Source organism: Schistocerca cancellata, chromosome 2, assembly GCF_023864275.1.
Source record: "Schistocerca cancellata isolate TAMUIC-IGC-003103 chromosome 2, iqSchCanc2.1, whole genome shotgun sequence".
Taxonomy (NCBI): Eukaryota; Metazoa; Arthropoda; class Insecta; order Orthoptera; family Acrididae; genus Schistocerca; species Schistocerca cancellata.
In genome coordinates, this window is record NC_064627.1 from 612,634,305 (window position 1) to 612,650,267 (window position 15,963).

Genomic DNA, 15,963 nt, shown 5'->3' on the forward strand with positions numbered 1-15,963 from the left:
TGCCCGAGGCAGGATTCGAACCTGCGACCGTAGCGGTCGTGGGGTTCCAGACTGTAGAGCCTTTAACCGCTCGGCCACTCCGGCCGGCCTCGACGTTACGAATCGGCTCTGGGTTTTCGAAGGAAATGCAGTTCTTTCCGGTGGGAGTTGCTACGGGGAAACTCTGTCAAGCGTGAATACAAATCGACACATTTGTAGATTTAAAACGGTATTGCTCTTAGAGGAGGCTTAAGCCGTCGGCACACGGACCGTGCATCCGAACGTTGAATGTTCGTGGCGAGTTTCTGACTTCATAGCGTGGAATAGCACGCTCGGGAGTCTTTCCCAACGTGCAGAGCAATAATTGGCATGTCAGATATTCTGAGCGTGCGTCTGAGCGTTGACCAAAGAGATGGCACAACGCCACCTACGTCACAAGCACTCCGTCTCCCTTCAGTACAGAGTTGTGAGGCGCCATATTGGCATTCATTTCAAGGCTATACGTATATATGCCGTTTCTGAGCACCAGAAAATTGAGAATCACAGGAAAACCTGTTGTTAACTTTATGATTCGTTCCAATAAAATAATGTGAAACATCGTATTCGTGGCAAAAGAATTATTGTAACTTGCGTATAATGAAAGTATGCTATTTGAAGGCAGCGACACACTGAAGATCCACCCAAAACATAATGTTCTTGGTACAAATTCTTGTAATTAAATTTCAATTAGTAACATACCTACGATTAAGGATTTCTGCAAGGGGTAAAATAACCTGATTACTTGTTCAGGGTGTGATGTTGGTTTAGCGTAATGAGTGGAGTCACTGACCAGTCAAGAGTTTTATAGGGAGGCAGTGGTTCGCGTCTTGACCCTACAAAATCTTATTTCCTAACATTCGTGTTTTTATTAGGTTTTGATACTTTATTATTAGTTTAATAAAGGCATATACTATAATATTTGATGTTATTAAATATACGTTCACCTTTTTCTGAGGGGTGACTTTGTTGGATTGGCTTAATCTACAGGACAGGTTGCGCTACATGTATGAAGATATTTTGCTCCTTTTTCTTTTACGCCTCGTAATTCACATGTTGCAAAGATTCTACTACTTAGGAACAATGATCAAGTCAGACTGACCTTGGTGTTTTACTAGAATGTGGAAATGGTGAAATAATGTTTATCTTATGCGGAAAGTATTTCAAATTTTTAATGCACTGTCTGTAATGGAACTTTCATAAGCCTGTGTCCTTATTAATTGGACATGGTACTTTCCTTTTCGTGGACGATGGAGGAAATGTGCGTTTTAATAGAGCTAGCGTGGGAATTTTACGCGCGCCCATTGAGTAAACTGTGAGATTACGAACTAGAAGCATCCCTCAACTGCCGCTGGAGTGCGCTGCTATCGCGTATACCACGTTGCTGCCCACGTACCGTATGCACAAGTCGCATCGTTCCTGAGCGTTGAGCAAAACGTTGAACTTGCCACGCTCAACGTTAACTTTCGACAGCACGGGCCGTGTGCCGACGGCTTTAGGAGCTGCTATTACGGTTGTTCATCAACTGTTTTTATAGCGTAGGGTCAGTTACAGACAAAAAATTATTTGGTCTACATTTACGTGACGTTGCTATTTTAAAATGTTTCTAAGATTCTGTTCTTCTTTACACAAGACCGGAATTAGAAAAGTGTGACAGACACGAAATTAGATAAAACATTCCATTCTACGTCAACAAAATATCAGAAGAGCGTAGAAATAACGGTACAGTGACATATGGCAGTACTATAAAGTATATGGTGAAGCCACTGTGAGCCGAAGCTAGCACTAGCACTATCTTCTAGTAGTTCATAGAGAGAAGCTTATGAAGGAGTCGAATATAATTTTGTGCGACATTGAAACACAGGAGAACGGATGCTGCAGGTGTTTCTACAGCAACGAGACGCCGTCCCCTCATGTCCAATAAACATTCAGTACTGGTGGAGTTTCAGATCTGGCGATTGTAACTGCTGAACAGCGACTATCGGTAACACTGCAGAACCGACAGAAAAATGGACTGAACGACTTCGGTGCCTCCTGCCCAGTTCAGTGTTACGTCAACCAACTCCAGAGGAGAAGAGCCATTCTAAGCCATGGTTCCCCGCTATTGAGACGTCTCTTAATGACATAGATGTCGACGGACATTAAACCCTAATCTTCCTGTTTCGCACTGAGTGATTGTCGGATCTAGTCCAGCATGTCGCTGTTACGTTCAACCAGATGCCCTCTCCGTGCTAGTTCCTGAAAGTTGCGAGAGTTGACTGAACAAAGATTGGGAATTTGTAGGGGCCTTGATAACCGCACACTTGAGTGCCAAATTGACCAAACATCATCATCATCGTCACGTAGCACTGGAAGGTGTAGCACACCGAAATCGCTACTCATCCCTCTAGCAGCGTCTTTGTGTGTATACACATAACTGCGCAAATGGTTAACGGAAGATACCCGACAATGGTGAACGTCTGTCCATTCCATTCGCATTATTAGAGACGGAAAATGACCATCAATACGCCTATATAACCGCTCTTTTGATATTCTCACTGTCCTTAGCAAGACATATGAGGTTAGCAGCTGTGTTGTTGCACGATCATTCTGAAACACGGATCTTCTAAATTAGCACAACAAGATTGAGAGAGGAGAACGTTGTCTTTCTTCCAAAAATTCCAATTTAAATACCCTGAGAGCATCTCTATAACACATTCCTATGGCTTACATCGCCATATCAGCATCCTATCACCTCATCTCCGAATTATTTCTGTTTCTCCCGTCATATCTACTTTATAGGACTATCACCCAAGACAAAAGCGACTCTCCACCGCTCTCAGCCACTTGCATACACAGCAAGGACAGCCTCCGATGTGGCTGTTAGCTTCTATCACATTCTTCGTACGCTTCGTGTATGACGTAGCGCAGGAGATAACAAAATTTAGAAAAATTTAAATTCCTACTGTCCATGTGATAAATGTAGGAATGAATATCTTTACACTGATTACAAATAATGGTGTCATTAATTCTGTAATGTTTACTAGTTAGATGAATACTCTGCAGTTGCTCACATTAACACCGTGTATGTGATACCTTTTCAAGATGCGCCGTATTTCATATGGAAGACAATATTCACTGTAACTTTGGTCGTTAGCTGCCTGTCTAGCCAATAGTACTCCGCCACTATTCCAGTTCGAGCTTAACTTGCTGATGCCAAGTAATGTAATACAAAACGTTGTACGTTTTTCTCTCCAGACAATCTAGAAATGGCGCAAATACCATGTCATACATTTTACATAAAAATCGACGGAAAGGGACAATGATGTTATCTGCCGAAAAACATATATTTCGTGGTATGTTGTCTTATATAAATTTTATTGTATTTAAGTTACAGTCATTCATGTTTTCCTTAAAGCTTATAAATATATATAAATAATGTGTACTTAGATTGGGAAAAATCATTGATTAAAACATTGTAAGGGGCAGTATAGATTGCAGCCAATATTCAATATCATGAGAAATGAACAAAGTGAATCAAACTTTCGAAAAGAAAATTAGACGGGAAGGTGCAACGTTTTCCGATGATCTGTCTAACTAATGTAAGGATGCTGAATTCGGAATGTGTTCAATGCTGTTCAGATTGCCTTTACGGTATTACTCATCATGTTCAAAAACGCCTCAGACATCTAAACACCAGGAGTGTAACACCCGCACAAACCTTTGTGTGCCATCGCACACTAGTTTGGTCAGTCTCCGTTTTCAAAGACTGCATGCCGAACATGAGATTATTATCGCAACCACTTCTTGAAAAAATGTTCAACAAATGTCAGGTAGTTTGTAAAACGACAGTTACTTTTGGAGGCCGTGCTATTAAAACACCTGTGAGTTAATGCTTGCGATGACTAGCGGTAGTCACGTACTCAACATAACGGGATGAGACCAGTCATTAGAAGATGGATATAATTCTCCAAAACCGATCACAGGGTGAAGAGAGAAGTGTGATGTAAAATACTCATACGTCTGCTTCACATTCTTTTAAACTTTTCCTGTCGTGTAACAAGATTACCAATGAAGTTCAGTATTTACGATAGCAAGATTACAGTTTAATAATGTCCGATACGAGTACCTGCGACCACAAGCAAAGCACGGAACTTCATGCTGAACAGGCGGGTTGCTTTCTATTGCCAGCTGCCGTCTGCAGTCTTCTGTTATAAATCTTCCACAATCAGCTCAGCAACAGCCGCGTACTCTTTCAGACCTTTCGGGGTTATCATTAGACCCAAACCAGGAGATGAACCACTCTTTCGGAGATTACAAAGCAGTTATCTGTGTAAATTGGTAAGTATTCTGAAGGGAAGACACGAATATTCTGCACAGTTATACATATAAGTATTCTTTTCAGTTTATTTGTTAGCTGGTAGCCACAGGATTACGGGTTATTAAATGTGCCTAGAAGTGGATTATTAAGAATTATTCGTAAATAGAGTAAACAGTTACATATGTATATGGCAGATCATATATACGATTTATTAACTTGGTGCAAATTACGTATCATAAAATTATTTTTTTTACTCTTCAAGCCTACTACTGCTTGTATATGAAGCGATAGTTATTTATTTATTTTCTTAAAATACCTAGAGACATTAAACGATTTACGCCATAGCATATTATTTAATCACGATTTTGTGATCGTGACAGTTGTTTAAGTTGTTTTCATAAATTGATTCTTTCTGTCGGCCATTTTGACCAGTGGGAAAGCATTACAAACGGAAAACTACTTACAGAACTCATTAGCATTTCTCTCGAAATAGAATGAGTTAGCAAAAAGAAATTTAATCGAAAACATTTTCTATTTTGGATTACCAGGACAAGTATCAGCAGCATAGGAACGAAGATAAGGATTTAACACCTACTCGACGGCATCATTATAAATTAGCTGTGGGCTTGGTTGTGGAGAAGATGAAAACAGAAATCATTCTGTGTTATTTCCAGCGAAACAATTCCTGCGTTTGGCTTACGCGATTTGTTCAAGATAACTGGCGAAGACCAGCAGCTTGCATATCTTTTTGACAACAGCCTGTTTGCGTGGGAATATATATGGTGAGACGATAGCGAAATGAGCATCTAATCAGGACAGTCACGTGACGTTGGTATGACGCTGTTTCTATTTTATGCTTAGACCGAAATTTTACTGATACGAAACTGGCCGTACTTTCACTCATTTATATGTTATTAACTGAAATGACGGTGAACTGTTTCTTCTACGGAAGCAAATCGAATTTTCTCTCAAGTTAACTATTAAGTACCAGTAAGGAAGTAAGAGGCGCCCTCAGTGTTACTGATATTGAGACACAGTGAATGTTGCTGTAACGCTCTTCAGTCCAAAGACTTGTCTGAAGCAGCTCTCACCGTTACTCTAAACTGTGCAAGACTCTTCATTTCTGAATAACTGCTGTAACCTACGTATATAGCAATAGCTTACCGTATTCAAGTATTGGTTTCCTAATACAATCTTTATCCGAAATACTTACCTCCATTACAAAAGTGATGATTCCTTCACACCTCAAAATAAGTCCAATGAACCGATTCCCTCTTTTATCCATGTTTTGATATAAATTTGTTTTCCCCCATTTGTATTTCGTTCGATCAACCTTTCTTATCTCCACTAGTATTATAGAACCTAACGTTTCGAAAACTCTTATTTTCTTCTTGTGTAGGCTACCCATCCTTCACTTTTTATTTCTGCCCAGGCTACCGACAAATACCTTCAGAAAGATTTCTTCTTTTCAGTGTACTACGCGTGCGTTTTATATCCTCTGCACTTCACCCATTATCAGTTTTTTCTTGACTAAGTAGCAAAAGTCACCTACTACTCACAGTGTACCATTTTGTAATGTAATTCTTTCACGGTCACCTGACTTAGTTCTACTATATGCCAGTACCCATGTTTTACTTCTTCAGCTAAGAAACTATTTTCAAGACCTTATCCAGTCTATTCATCTGCTCTTCCACGTCTTTTCCTATTTCTAACAGAAACGTTATTTTGTATTTCTTCTCCCTGTAATCTGATTCCCTCTCTGAATCTTTGCTTGGTTTCCTTAAGTGCTTCCTCAGAGTATAAAGGAAGTCAAATGAAAATGAAACATATGGAAAATAGCAAGAGCACTGTTTATAATATCAGAAGTAAATGCCGTAACTGTTAATAAACTTACCCCACTGTAGTAAAATTAAAATGAAACACATGGGAAAAAGCAAGTGCACTGTTTATTATCTCAAAAGTAAATGCCGTAACTGTTAATAAACTTATCCAACTGTCAGACAAGATGGTCAGTGCCTTCACGTGAAAATGTTTGCAGCTGCCTACGGAACCAGGCTTTTATCTCTTCGACCGAAGCAAATCGACGGCCAGGTATATCTTCCGGTCTCAAAAAATATAAAACTGGCTTGAGCAGAAACAGAGACTATGGATCATGTTTAAGAGCTTTCCAGCGAAACTTGCGCAGCATACTCTAAAAAACACAGGCAACATGAGGTATCCATGTTTTTGGCGTCCTGAAGAGGGACAGTCGTGGTCATCGATTTCCTTCGAAGTGCTGTACGCCTGGGTACATTTATGATTCCGTAGGCATCCCCAAGCATTTTTCCATGACAGCAATGATCACCTTGTCTCGCAAACGGGTGGTATTAACAGCTTGGCGATTACGTTTGACATATTAAATAGTTTACTTACTTCTTTTCCATGTGCCTCGTATAATTTTGCCCCTTACACGTATTGAATAAGGTCGCGTAAGAAAGATCCAGGTGTATTACCTGCTGTATAGCTGAGGATTGTTTCAACAGCCTCTCTACATGAAAAATGAAAGGAAGTAATAACGGGCATGCGAAGGGGGAATACTTTTCAGCAAATAATAGTGGTTCAACAGTATGGACTGAAGGGGCACTTCCCGAATCGTAGAGGCCATTGCTTTTGTTGTAACTGCTTTTGTTTCTGAACTGGCGCGTCAATCCACAGTACAGGAGATGACATCGCACAATCATCACTATCCCATTTTAGCGACTCTGTGCGTGTGTCGCTGCCTGACATTGGAATTCGCTACAGACGCCTCCCACTGCATTGCTGTACGCCCTACTCGGCAAACACCCTGCAGCCCTGGTTCTCGAAATTCAAATATAAATTGCCATCTTTATTTTTCCACAACTTCGTTCTATTCCACTGCCACGGAGAGGTCATCTTGGTACAGCTGCTGATGAAATTGCACACACATGTACGTGGAAAGAAGGAATATGACAGCAAATTACAGCTGAACTGTGGGAAGGGTTGCCTCCTAACGATCTACAGCTGTATTGCTGCTGAGGAACGACGTGTTCACAGATACATAGTAAGAAGGGATAGGGTAGCAAACTATCACGGACGTGATTTAATTACCCATAACCATGAAAAAACCACCACCCGTAAGCAGTGGATCATAATGCAACACATGCACTAATGATTGAGGACCTCAAAAGATCGCACCAGGAGAGAGTGTGGTCACCTACATGTGTGCTCACGTCGATTTGTGGACACTAACAAGCTTAGGACCTGCCCTCCTACCTCCGCTCATCCCACCCTTTGCTCTCAACCTCCCACCCACACCACCAGCAACCCCCCCCCCTCGCCTCCACGCCGCACCCCCGTTGGTATGGATACAGATATCCCAGGCCTGTTCTATTCTGTCATTATGTTACACAAAGAGATCGATCAGCTGGCAGTGATATACAGATTCCAATCTGCAGAAATCAGTCCCCAATAGACAGAAGACTCAAAAACAGGACCCTTCCTGGAAGCCGGCAAACGTATTTCTCGGAAAGACTGCCCCCCCCCCACCCTCAACCCTGTAACAATAGCGAAATACCTGAATGTCTGTCACAGATGAACATCGCTCGCATTTGTTCTGCCTCTTCATATTAAGTGCCCAAATTTTGTCTGGTAGTGGTTTCAGACGCTCCGCTGTACCGAATAAGAGCTTTTTGCTTACGTCTGTGTGTTCTTGTGCGCTCGCCTCACAGAATGCCGCCTTTAATAATATCGCCGGAGGTGTGGCCGAGCGGTTCTAGGCGCTTGTCGGGAACCGCGCGACCGCTACGGTCGCAGGTTCGAATCCTGCCTCGGGCATGGATGTGTGTGATGTCCTTAGGTTAGTTAGGTTTAAGTAGTTCTAAGTGTAGGTGACTGATGACCTCAGATGTTAAGTCCCATAGTGCTCAGAGCCATTTAAACCATTTGAACTTGAATAACATCCACCTAAGTAAAATACTTGTTGACAACGCTCTGGGTATACCTGACGGTGTTTGAAACCCCCTCTGGAAAGAACACAACTATTGAAGGATGTTGTTGTTGAAAGAGCGCCATTCCCGCTGTACGGACATTGGTTGAATAGACGGTGGAGGGATTTTACACAGCTTATTTGCTGCTCATGGAGTAACACACTGCGTGTCTGCCTAAAGCGTTGCAGTTCTCAAAACCTCAGCTGCTGTTGTCAGCTCATTTATTTAAAAGAAAGTGACTGGATAAATCGAACACTTATTTGCTGCATGAAATATTACCATCGTATATTCTCCAGGTGTGATTCTTGCGCCAGCTACAACGAATATTGTATCGTCAGACTTCACCTCACGTCGTGTAAAGAGTGATGTCTTAAGGTTTTAAGACGCGTACTGTGCAAAAAGCGAATATAGTACTAAAATCAATAAAATCTCCAGCTAAATAAGTGTAAACTCAGTCTCATGATATCAACTAACCGTTGTTGCAATGACTATTGAACCGAGAGCATTGATGGTTCAAATGGCTCTGAGTACTATGGGACTTAACATCAATGGTCATCAGTCCCCTAGAACTTAGAACTACTTAAACCTAACTAACCTAAGGACATCACACAACACCCAGTCATCACGAGGCGAGAGCATTGACTCTTACGTTGAATATACTATAAAATAAGCATTTAATACCATGGAACAGTCCTTTAACGTTTAGTTAGCTATTAAGTTCCACACACTATGGGGAGTAGAAGACTTCACCAATAACGTAATGCTGGTAAGACCAAACAACAAGACGATACCGAATACTGAGCGAACATTCCAAGATGGATAGCCGTGTTTTCTTGTGAGTGGTACCAGTGCGTCTTAGGGGGAGAGAGATGAAATCCTCATAACATCTATCTTATCCACATCAACCTGGGTTCTACAGGAAGACGAAACAAACCACTAGGTGGGAGGTGCAGACTTGCGTCGCCAGAAAGCTGGATGCCACATAGACTGTCACAGTAAAGTAATCCATCTTACCGAATTTATAAAGTGATGACGTGTCCACGAGATTGCAGGTGATAAAGAACGATGGTCGAGGGAGAATGATTACTTACAACAGATACTGTGCTGCGTGAGGAGTCACTCAAAATGCAGCCCTTGCTTGGGCTTTAGACTCAGCTTGTAAGAACTACACAAACTCCCATGGCTAATACCATAACTTTTTAGCAGAAGAAATATTGTCTTCGACTTGCAATCATGTTTACCCATTCAACCACACGCTCGTGTTGGAGATGTCGTTTTAGTGATTACCACCTCAACTAGCGAATCATATGCATGGCACACGCGTCCCCATTTCGAAACGAGCTGCCCTTCTTTGAAGTTTTTGGAGCCTGTCTGCTAATTATGTCGTTAGCCTCTTTGTGTCTTGTACCTGTACCTTAGAGCCAACGTCCTTGCAACATTATCTATGTGATAGTTCCTATTTAGTTTAAACACTGACTGGAAGTCGGAGTGCTCTAAACGTACTACCTTCTGCGCCTCAGATTGAGCTGCGTTAATGCGACTGGACAGTGTATGAACCACTCAATGGAAATGAGAACATGTTCTCATCGATCGTGTACACTGTGTAAGACCACCGTTAAACGGTGCTGCCTCCCACGACATGGGGCTGGAAGAAGACAGTGTGAGCATTTTCGGTGATGTATCTTATTGTTGAATTTGGAAGATTTCACATCATGAATTTATTACTGCTCATAGCATTGTGGTCTGTTTACAAACTACAGATACTGCCGTCCGAAGGAGACGACCTCTACATTGTGGAAGAGCCCCACGTCAAACTGCAACATCATTTAACAGGACCCAACATCACAAAACAGCGTACAAGCGAGAGGGGGAAATTTGTGGTCACCTGTACTTCGTGTTCTGCCAATATTTAAACCGTTTTCCAAGAGGTCAAGGGCACAGGGACTGCAAACGTGTGCGAATCTCAGATGAGAGCAGAGTAGTTACAGCGAGAGTTGGAAACGTATTATGCACCCAGGAACATTGTCGTGTTTCTAGAAGAACTCTTGTTACGATAGGATGTTCGGCACGACTTGAATCTCTTCAAGCACAGGCAGCATACAGTGCACCATCGGTTGTCAATCGCGCTGTTGGAGGAATCTAAAGATTTACCAGAACAATTTCCTACCAAACGTGTGAGCACGTTGCAGAGCATGCATCAGCGTATCACTCTGCCTTTGGCCATCACTTCTAAGAGTATAGATAGGCAAACATTAAGCAACTTGAAAGAATCACCCTAATGCCCTGGATATATGCACACGTGTGACACCTTCACCACGTTATCGACACCGAAAGAAACGTGCACTGTAATCCGATTCAATTGCCGCAACTACCATTCTGCGAAAATTAGTTCGCAAGTAGAGCATCACAACTCCCGCAAATTGCACACCCGTCATTCAGATCAGAGGAATTCGATGGTTAAGGAGTGCTCCTCATGACAGTCAATTACACAGTTAATGATCGATGTGTGCGTGTGTGTGTGTGAGCGTGAGCGTGAGAGTGTTTTGATGGATATCTAAAATGCACCGAAAGTGCTCAAGGGCAGTATATGAACTTCGACTGAAACGAGCTCACACATTTATCGTACCGGTGTAACTCTATTTATTACAGCAACATGGCGCTGCACACCTAGTGAAATACACTACTAGCCATTAAAATTGCTACACCACGAAGATGACGTGCTACAGACGCGAAATTTAACCGACAGAAAGAAGATGATCTGATATGCAAATGATTAGCTTTTCAGTTCATTCACACAAGGTTGGCGCCGGATGCGACACCTACAACGTGCTGACATGAGGACAGTTTCCAACCGGTTTCTCATATACAAGCAGCGGTTGACCAGCGTTGCCTGCTGAAACGTTGTTGTGATGCCTCGTGTAAGAAGGAGAAGTGCGTACCATCACGTTTCCGACTTTGATAAAGGTCGGATTGTAGTCTATCGCGATTGAAGTTTATCGCATCGCGACATTGCTGCTCGGGTTCGTCGAGATCCAATGACTGTTAGCAGAATATGGAATCGGTGGGTTCAGGAGGCTAATACGGAATTCCGTGCTGGATCCCAACGGCCTCGTATCACTAGCAGTCGAGATGACAGACATCGTATCTGCATGGCAGTAACGGATCGTGCAGCCATGTCTCGATCCCTGAGCCAACAGATGGGACGTTTACAAAACAACAACCATCTGCACGAACAGGTCGACGACATTTGCAGCAGCATGGACTATCAGCTCTGAGACCGTGGCTGCGGTTACCCTTGACGCTGCATCACAGTGAGGAGCGCCTGCGATGGTGTACTCAACGACGAACCTGTGTGCACGAATGGAAAAACGTCTTTTTTTCGGATGATCCAGGTTCTGTTTACAGCATCATGATGGTCGCATCCGTGTTTGCCGACATTGCGGTGAACGCACATTGGAAGCGTGTATTCGTCATCGCCATACTGGCATATCACCCGGCGTGATGGTATGGTGTGCCATTGGTTACACGTCTCGGTCACCTCTTGTTCGCATTGACGGCGCTTTGAACAGTGGACGTAACATTTCAGATGTGTTACGAACGGTGGCTCTACCCTTCATTCGATCCCTGCGAAACCCTACATTTCAGCAGGATTATGCATGACCGCATGTTGCTGGTCCTGTACGGGTCTTTCTGGATACAGAAAATGTTCGACTGCAGCCCTGGAAAGCAAATTCTGGAGATTTCTCACCTTCTGAAAACGTCTGGTCAATGGTGGCCGAGGAACTGGCTCGTCACAATAGGCCAGTCACTACTCTTGATGAACTGTGGTATCGTGTTGAAGCTGCATGGGCAGCTGTACCTATACACGCCATCCAAGTTCTGTTTGACTCAATGCCCAGGCGTATGAAGGCCGTTATTACGTCCAGAGGTGGTTGTTCTGGGTACTGATTTCTCAGGATCTATGCACCCATATTGCGTGAATATGCAATGACATGTCAGTTCTAGTATAATAGATTTGTCCAATGAATACCCGTTTATCATCTGCATTTCTTCTTGGTGTATCGATTTTAATGGCCTGTAGTGTAGGAAGAGCGAACTTATTCAGACTAAGGCTGGTGGTGTGCTATCATTGGCTCCTCTAATTGACCCGCGTCCCGGTAGGAGGCGCAAGTCCCGCCCTGATTCGCTCGCTTTATCGCTGTTGGCGAGTGAGGATAAGGCGGGACCCGTGCCCTGGTTGACGAGATGGTTTTGGTACCAGGCGGCAGCAGGTACGGACTGATGGGGCCTGTCTGTTGACAGGGTGACCTTTGGGGCCTCTTGGTGTATTCTGAGCCGTAAGCACTATAGCATTCATTGTTGCTGATTTCTGAGTTATGGAAAGAGAGTGCACCAGCAGTTTGCCATGTGGAATGTTCTCACCGTTGGCGGTTACGATGTTGGCGGCCAGAATAGTGCTTTGAACGAAGGCAGATGGAGTGCCAATCGTGCATATTGTGTTCATTCTCTCTGTGAACCTCGCCTTTGAAAGGTGACGTTTTCTTGCAATTGCTGTAGCCTATTAGAAGCTGCAAGTGTAACTTTGTAGATTTGCTTATTTGTTTCTATTTATATTGGGTAGGAAGTGTTGTAGAGGCAGCTGTTCTATTAGAATCTCTTAGTTAGTCTCGGGTTACATGAATGTTTACATAAATGGGCCACTAACTGAAGTTGTAAATTTCTCTATGAACTTATCTGCTCCGATTGTGCCGGCCATACTTAATGTGCACTGGCGTTTCCGTTTATGTTCCTTAGTTTTTTATAATTTCTTATCTGTTGCAAATTTTGAGCAATGTTTAAACATCTTTTGATAATTTAAACTAACATTCTTTGAAATTTGGTTTAGATGGGTTTAAAACTTGAGGTTCTGCAACCTCAAACTTATCTGCATGTATGCATCGTAAGGTCCGTGCCAGGCGGGGAAGCTTGACTCTGTTATTCTGTAGGTTCAAAAGAGCGTTCGATGTCTGTTGGTAGATCTGCTATTCGTTATCACAAGAGTCTTATCCTTTTATATTAATACTGTCAGTACAATTATCGAAATTTCTGCTTATAATTAAAAATTTAAGTCTTATTCACTTAACTTAGAGTAAAGTAATTGCTTTGCGAACGTTAGGTTACTTTAAGGGCTATATTAAACCTTGAAAGATCCGAAAAACGTATTGCCGTAACACTTGACTTTAGTGTCGTAATATGTATGCCATTCTTTAACAACCTTAGCTTCTGACCTTATAATTAACGCGGCGCTTGTTCTCATGTACGTACTCCTGTATTTCGGTCTCGGCATGTACCCAGGCAGTGTCTCGCTGTAATTTTTATTCCAGTGCAGTTGCTAAAAAAGTTAAGTGTTCCGGATACTTTGTTCGATGGGCGGTTTTAGGTAACTGCCGTTTCAAGATTCCTCTGTCTTGTACTCTGACGTAACGAATCTAAGAATTTTTTCTCCATGAGTTTACGATCATTTACTGTACTTAAGTGTTTGCACCAGTGGTCTATGGGTAAAATCTTTGATTAGAACTCAAAACATCATCAGGCTCGGGTTCTAAACCGCCACTCCTTAAATACTGATTAAAAATCGGCATTGGCAATGGAAGACTTCTGCCATAAGAAGTCCCCCTCTTTCTGCCAACGGCCTTGTCAAAGAGAGCGGAGAAGCGGACAGATGTTCAGGGCACTCTCTTGTACTTGAGATGGGAAACTGCCCCTAAAGGCGGAAGAATCAGCAATGTTCAACGGAAATAGGATGCAGAAGGAAGTGGAAACAACTGCATTTAAGACACATAACATGTATCTACACGACATGTGGCCTGTAACTGAAAAAGTGTCATGATGATCTCGCCATTGGCAAAAGATTACGGAATAGTCCCCCAGAGGAATGCCAAACGGGAGGTGATCATGAGATAAAGCTTGAATAACCGACAAAAGGATTGCTGTCTATGTGTAACGGTGTGGATTCAGAAGCTTGAACGGGTTACGGATGCTAAAATATTTGAAAAGGGAAATGTAAAGGCTAAATCAAGGGTCTGACGTGAAATGGGGGGAAGACCAAGATTTCCGTTCAGATGAGTACAGCGTAATATAAACAGGAGGAGAAAATGGTATAACGGGAGCAGTATTTGTTATGAATAGTGTGTGTTACTGTGAACAGTTCTGTGATGGGATTGCTCTTATCAGAGTCGACAGCAAAACGACATCGACAGAATGGTTCAAATGACTCTGAGCACTATGGGACTTAACATCTGAGGTCATCAGTCCCCTAGAACTTAGAACCACTTCAACCTAACTAACCTAAGGACATCACACACATCCATGCCCGAGGCAGGATTCGAACCTGAAGCGCCTAGAAACGCTCGGCCACACCGACCGGCCAACAACGATAGATATAGTTCAGGTGTACATGACGACTTCTCAAGCTGAATATGAAGAGATAGAGAAAGTATACGAGGATATTGCAAGAGTAATACAGTACGTAATGGGACATGAAAATCTAATAGTCATGATGGACTGGATCGCAGTTGTAGGGGAAGGAGTAGAAGAACCAGTTAGAAGTGAATATAGGTTCGGACATGGAATGAGAGAGAAGAAAGATTGAGTTCTGTAAAGTATTTCACCCAGTAATAGCAAATACCTGTTCAACAATCATAAGAGGAGGAGGTACACCAGGAAAAGGCCGGCTCTCACTCGAAGACTTCAGTTAGATTACATCTTGGTCACACAGAGATTCCGAAATAATGTACTGGATTGTAAGGCTTACCCAGGAGCAGATATATACTCAGATTACAATGTAGTAGCGATGACGATTAGGCTGAAGTTTAACAGATTAGTCAAGAAGAATCAACAGCAAAGAACAAAGAAGTGGGATACAGAGTTCTAAGAAATAACGAGATAAGCTTGAAGTTTTATAAGGCTATAGATACAGAACTGAGGAACAGCTCCATAGGCAATAAAATTGAAGAGGAATTGACATCTCTAAAAATGCGATAACAGAAGTTGGAAAGGAACACATAGGTACAAAGCAGGTAATTGCGAGGAAACCATGGGTAATAGAAAAAATACTTCAGTTGATCGATGATAGAAGAAAGTACAAAGATGTTCAAGGAAATTCAGAAATACAGAAATACAAGCTACTTAGGAATGAAATAAATAGGAATTGTAGGGAAGCTAAGACAAAATGGCTGAATGAAAAATGTGATGAAGTCGAAAAAGAAATGATTGACGGAAGGACTGACTCATAAAATAATAAAGTCAAAACAACGTCCGCTTAAAAAAATGGTTCTGAGCACTATGGGACTTAACATCTGTGGTCATCAGTCCCCTAGAACTTAGAACTACTGAAACCTAACTAACCTAAGGACATCACACACATCCATGCCCGAGGCAGGATTCGAACCTGCGACCGTATCAGTCGCGCGGTTCCGGACTGAGCGCCTGAACCGCTAGACAACCGCGGCCTGCCAACGTCCGCTGAAATTGAAAGCAAGGGGACAGGTGGAAGGAGTACATTGAAGGCCTCTACAAGAAGTAGTAACAATCGTCAATTTAGAAGAGATAGGAGATCCAGTATTAGAATCAGAATTGATTAGAAGTTGGAGGACGTAAGAAGAAATAAGGTAGAAGGGATAG

At 42.5% G+C, this 15,963-nt stretch overlaps 1 protein-coding gene across 1 annotated transcript in view; it reads right to left on the reverse strand.

Annotated features, from left to right (window-relative positions):
* LOC126147294 (greglin-like) overlaps positions 1 to 4,162 on the reverse strand; it is a 39,458-nt gene extending 35,296 nt beyond the window's left edge. The window contains exon 1 of the mRNA XM_049915683.1: positions 4,124 to 4,162. Coding sequence (XP_049771640.1) covers positions 4,124 to 4,154 — 31 coding nt within the window. The 5' untranslated portion in view covers positions 4,155 to 4,162. The remainder of the gene's footprint in view (positions 1 to 4,123) is intronic.
* Positions 4,163 to 15,963: the final 11,801 nt, after the last annotated feature.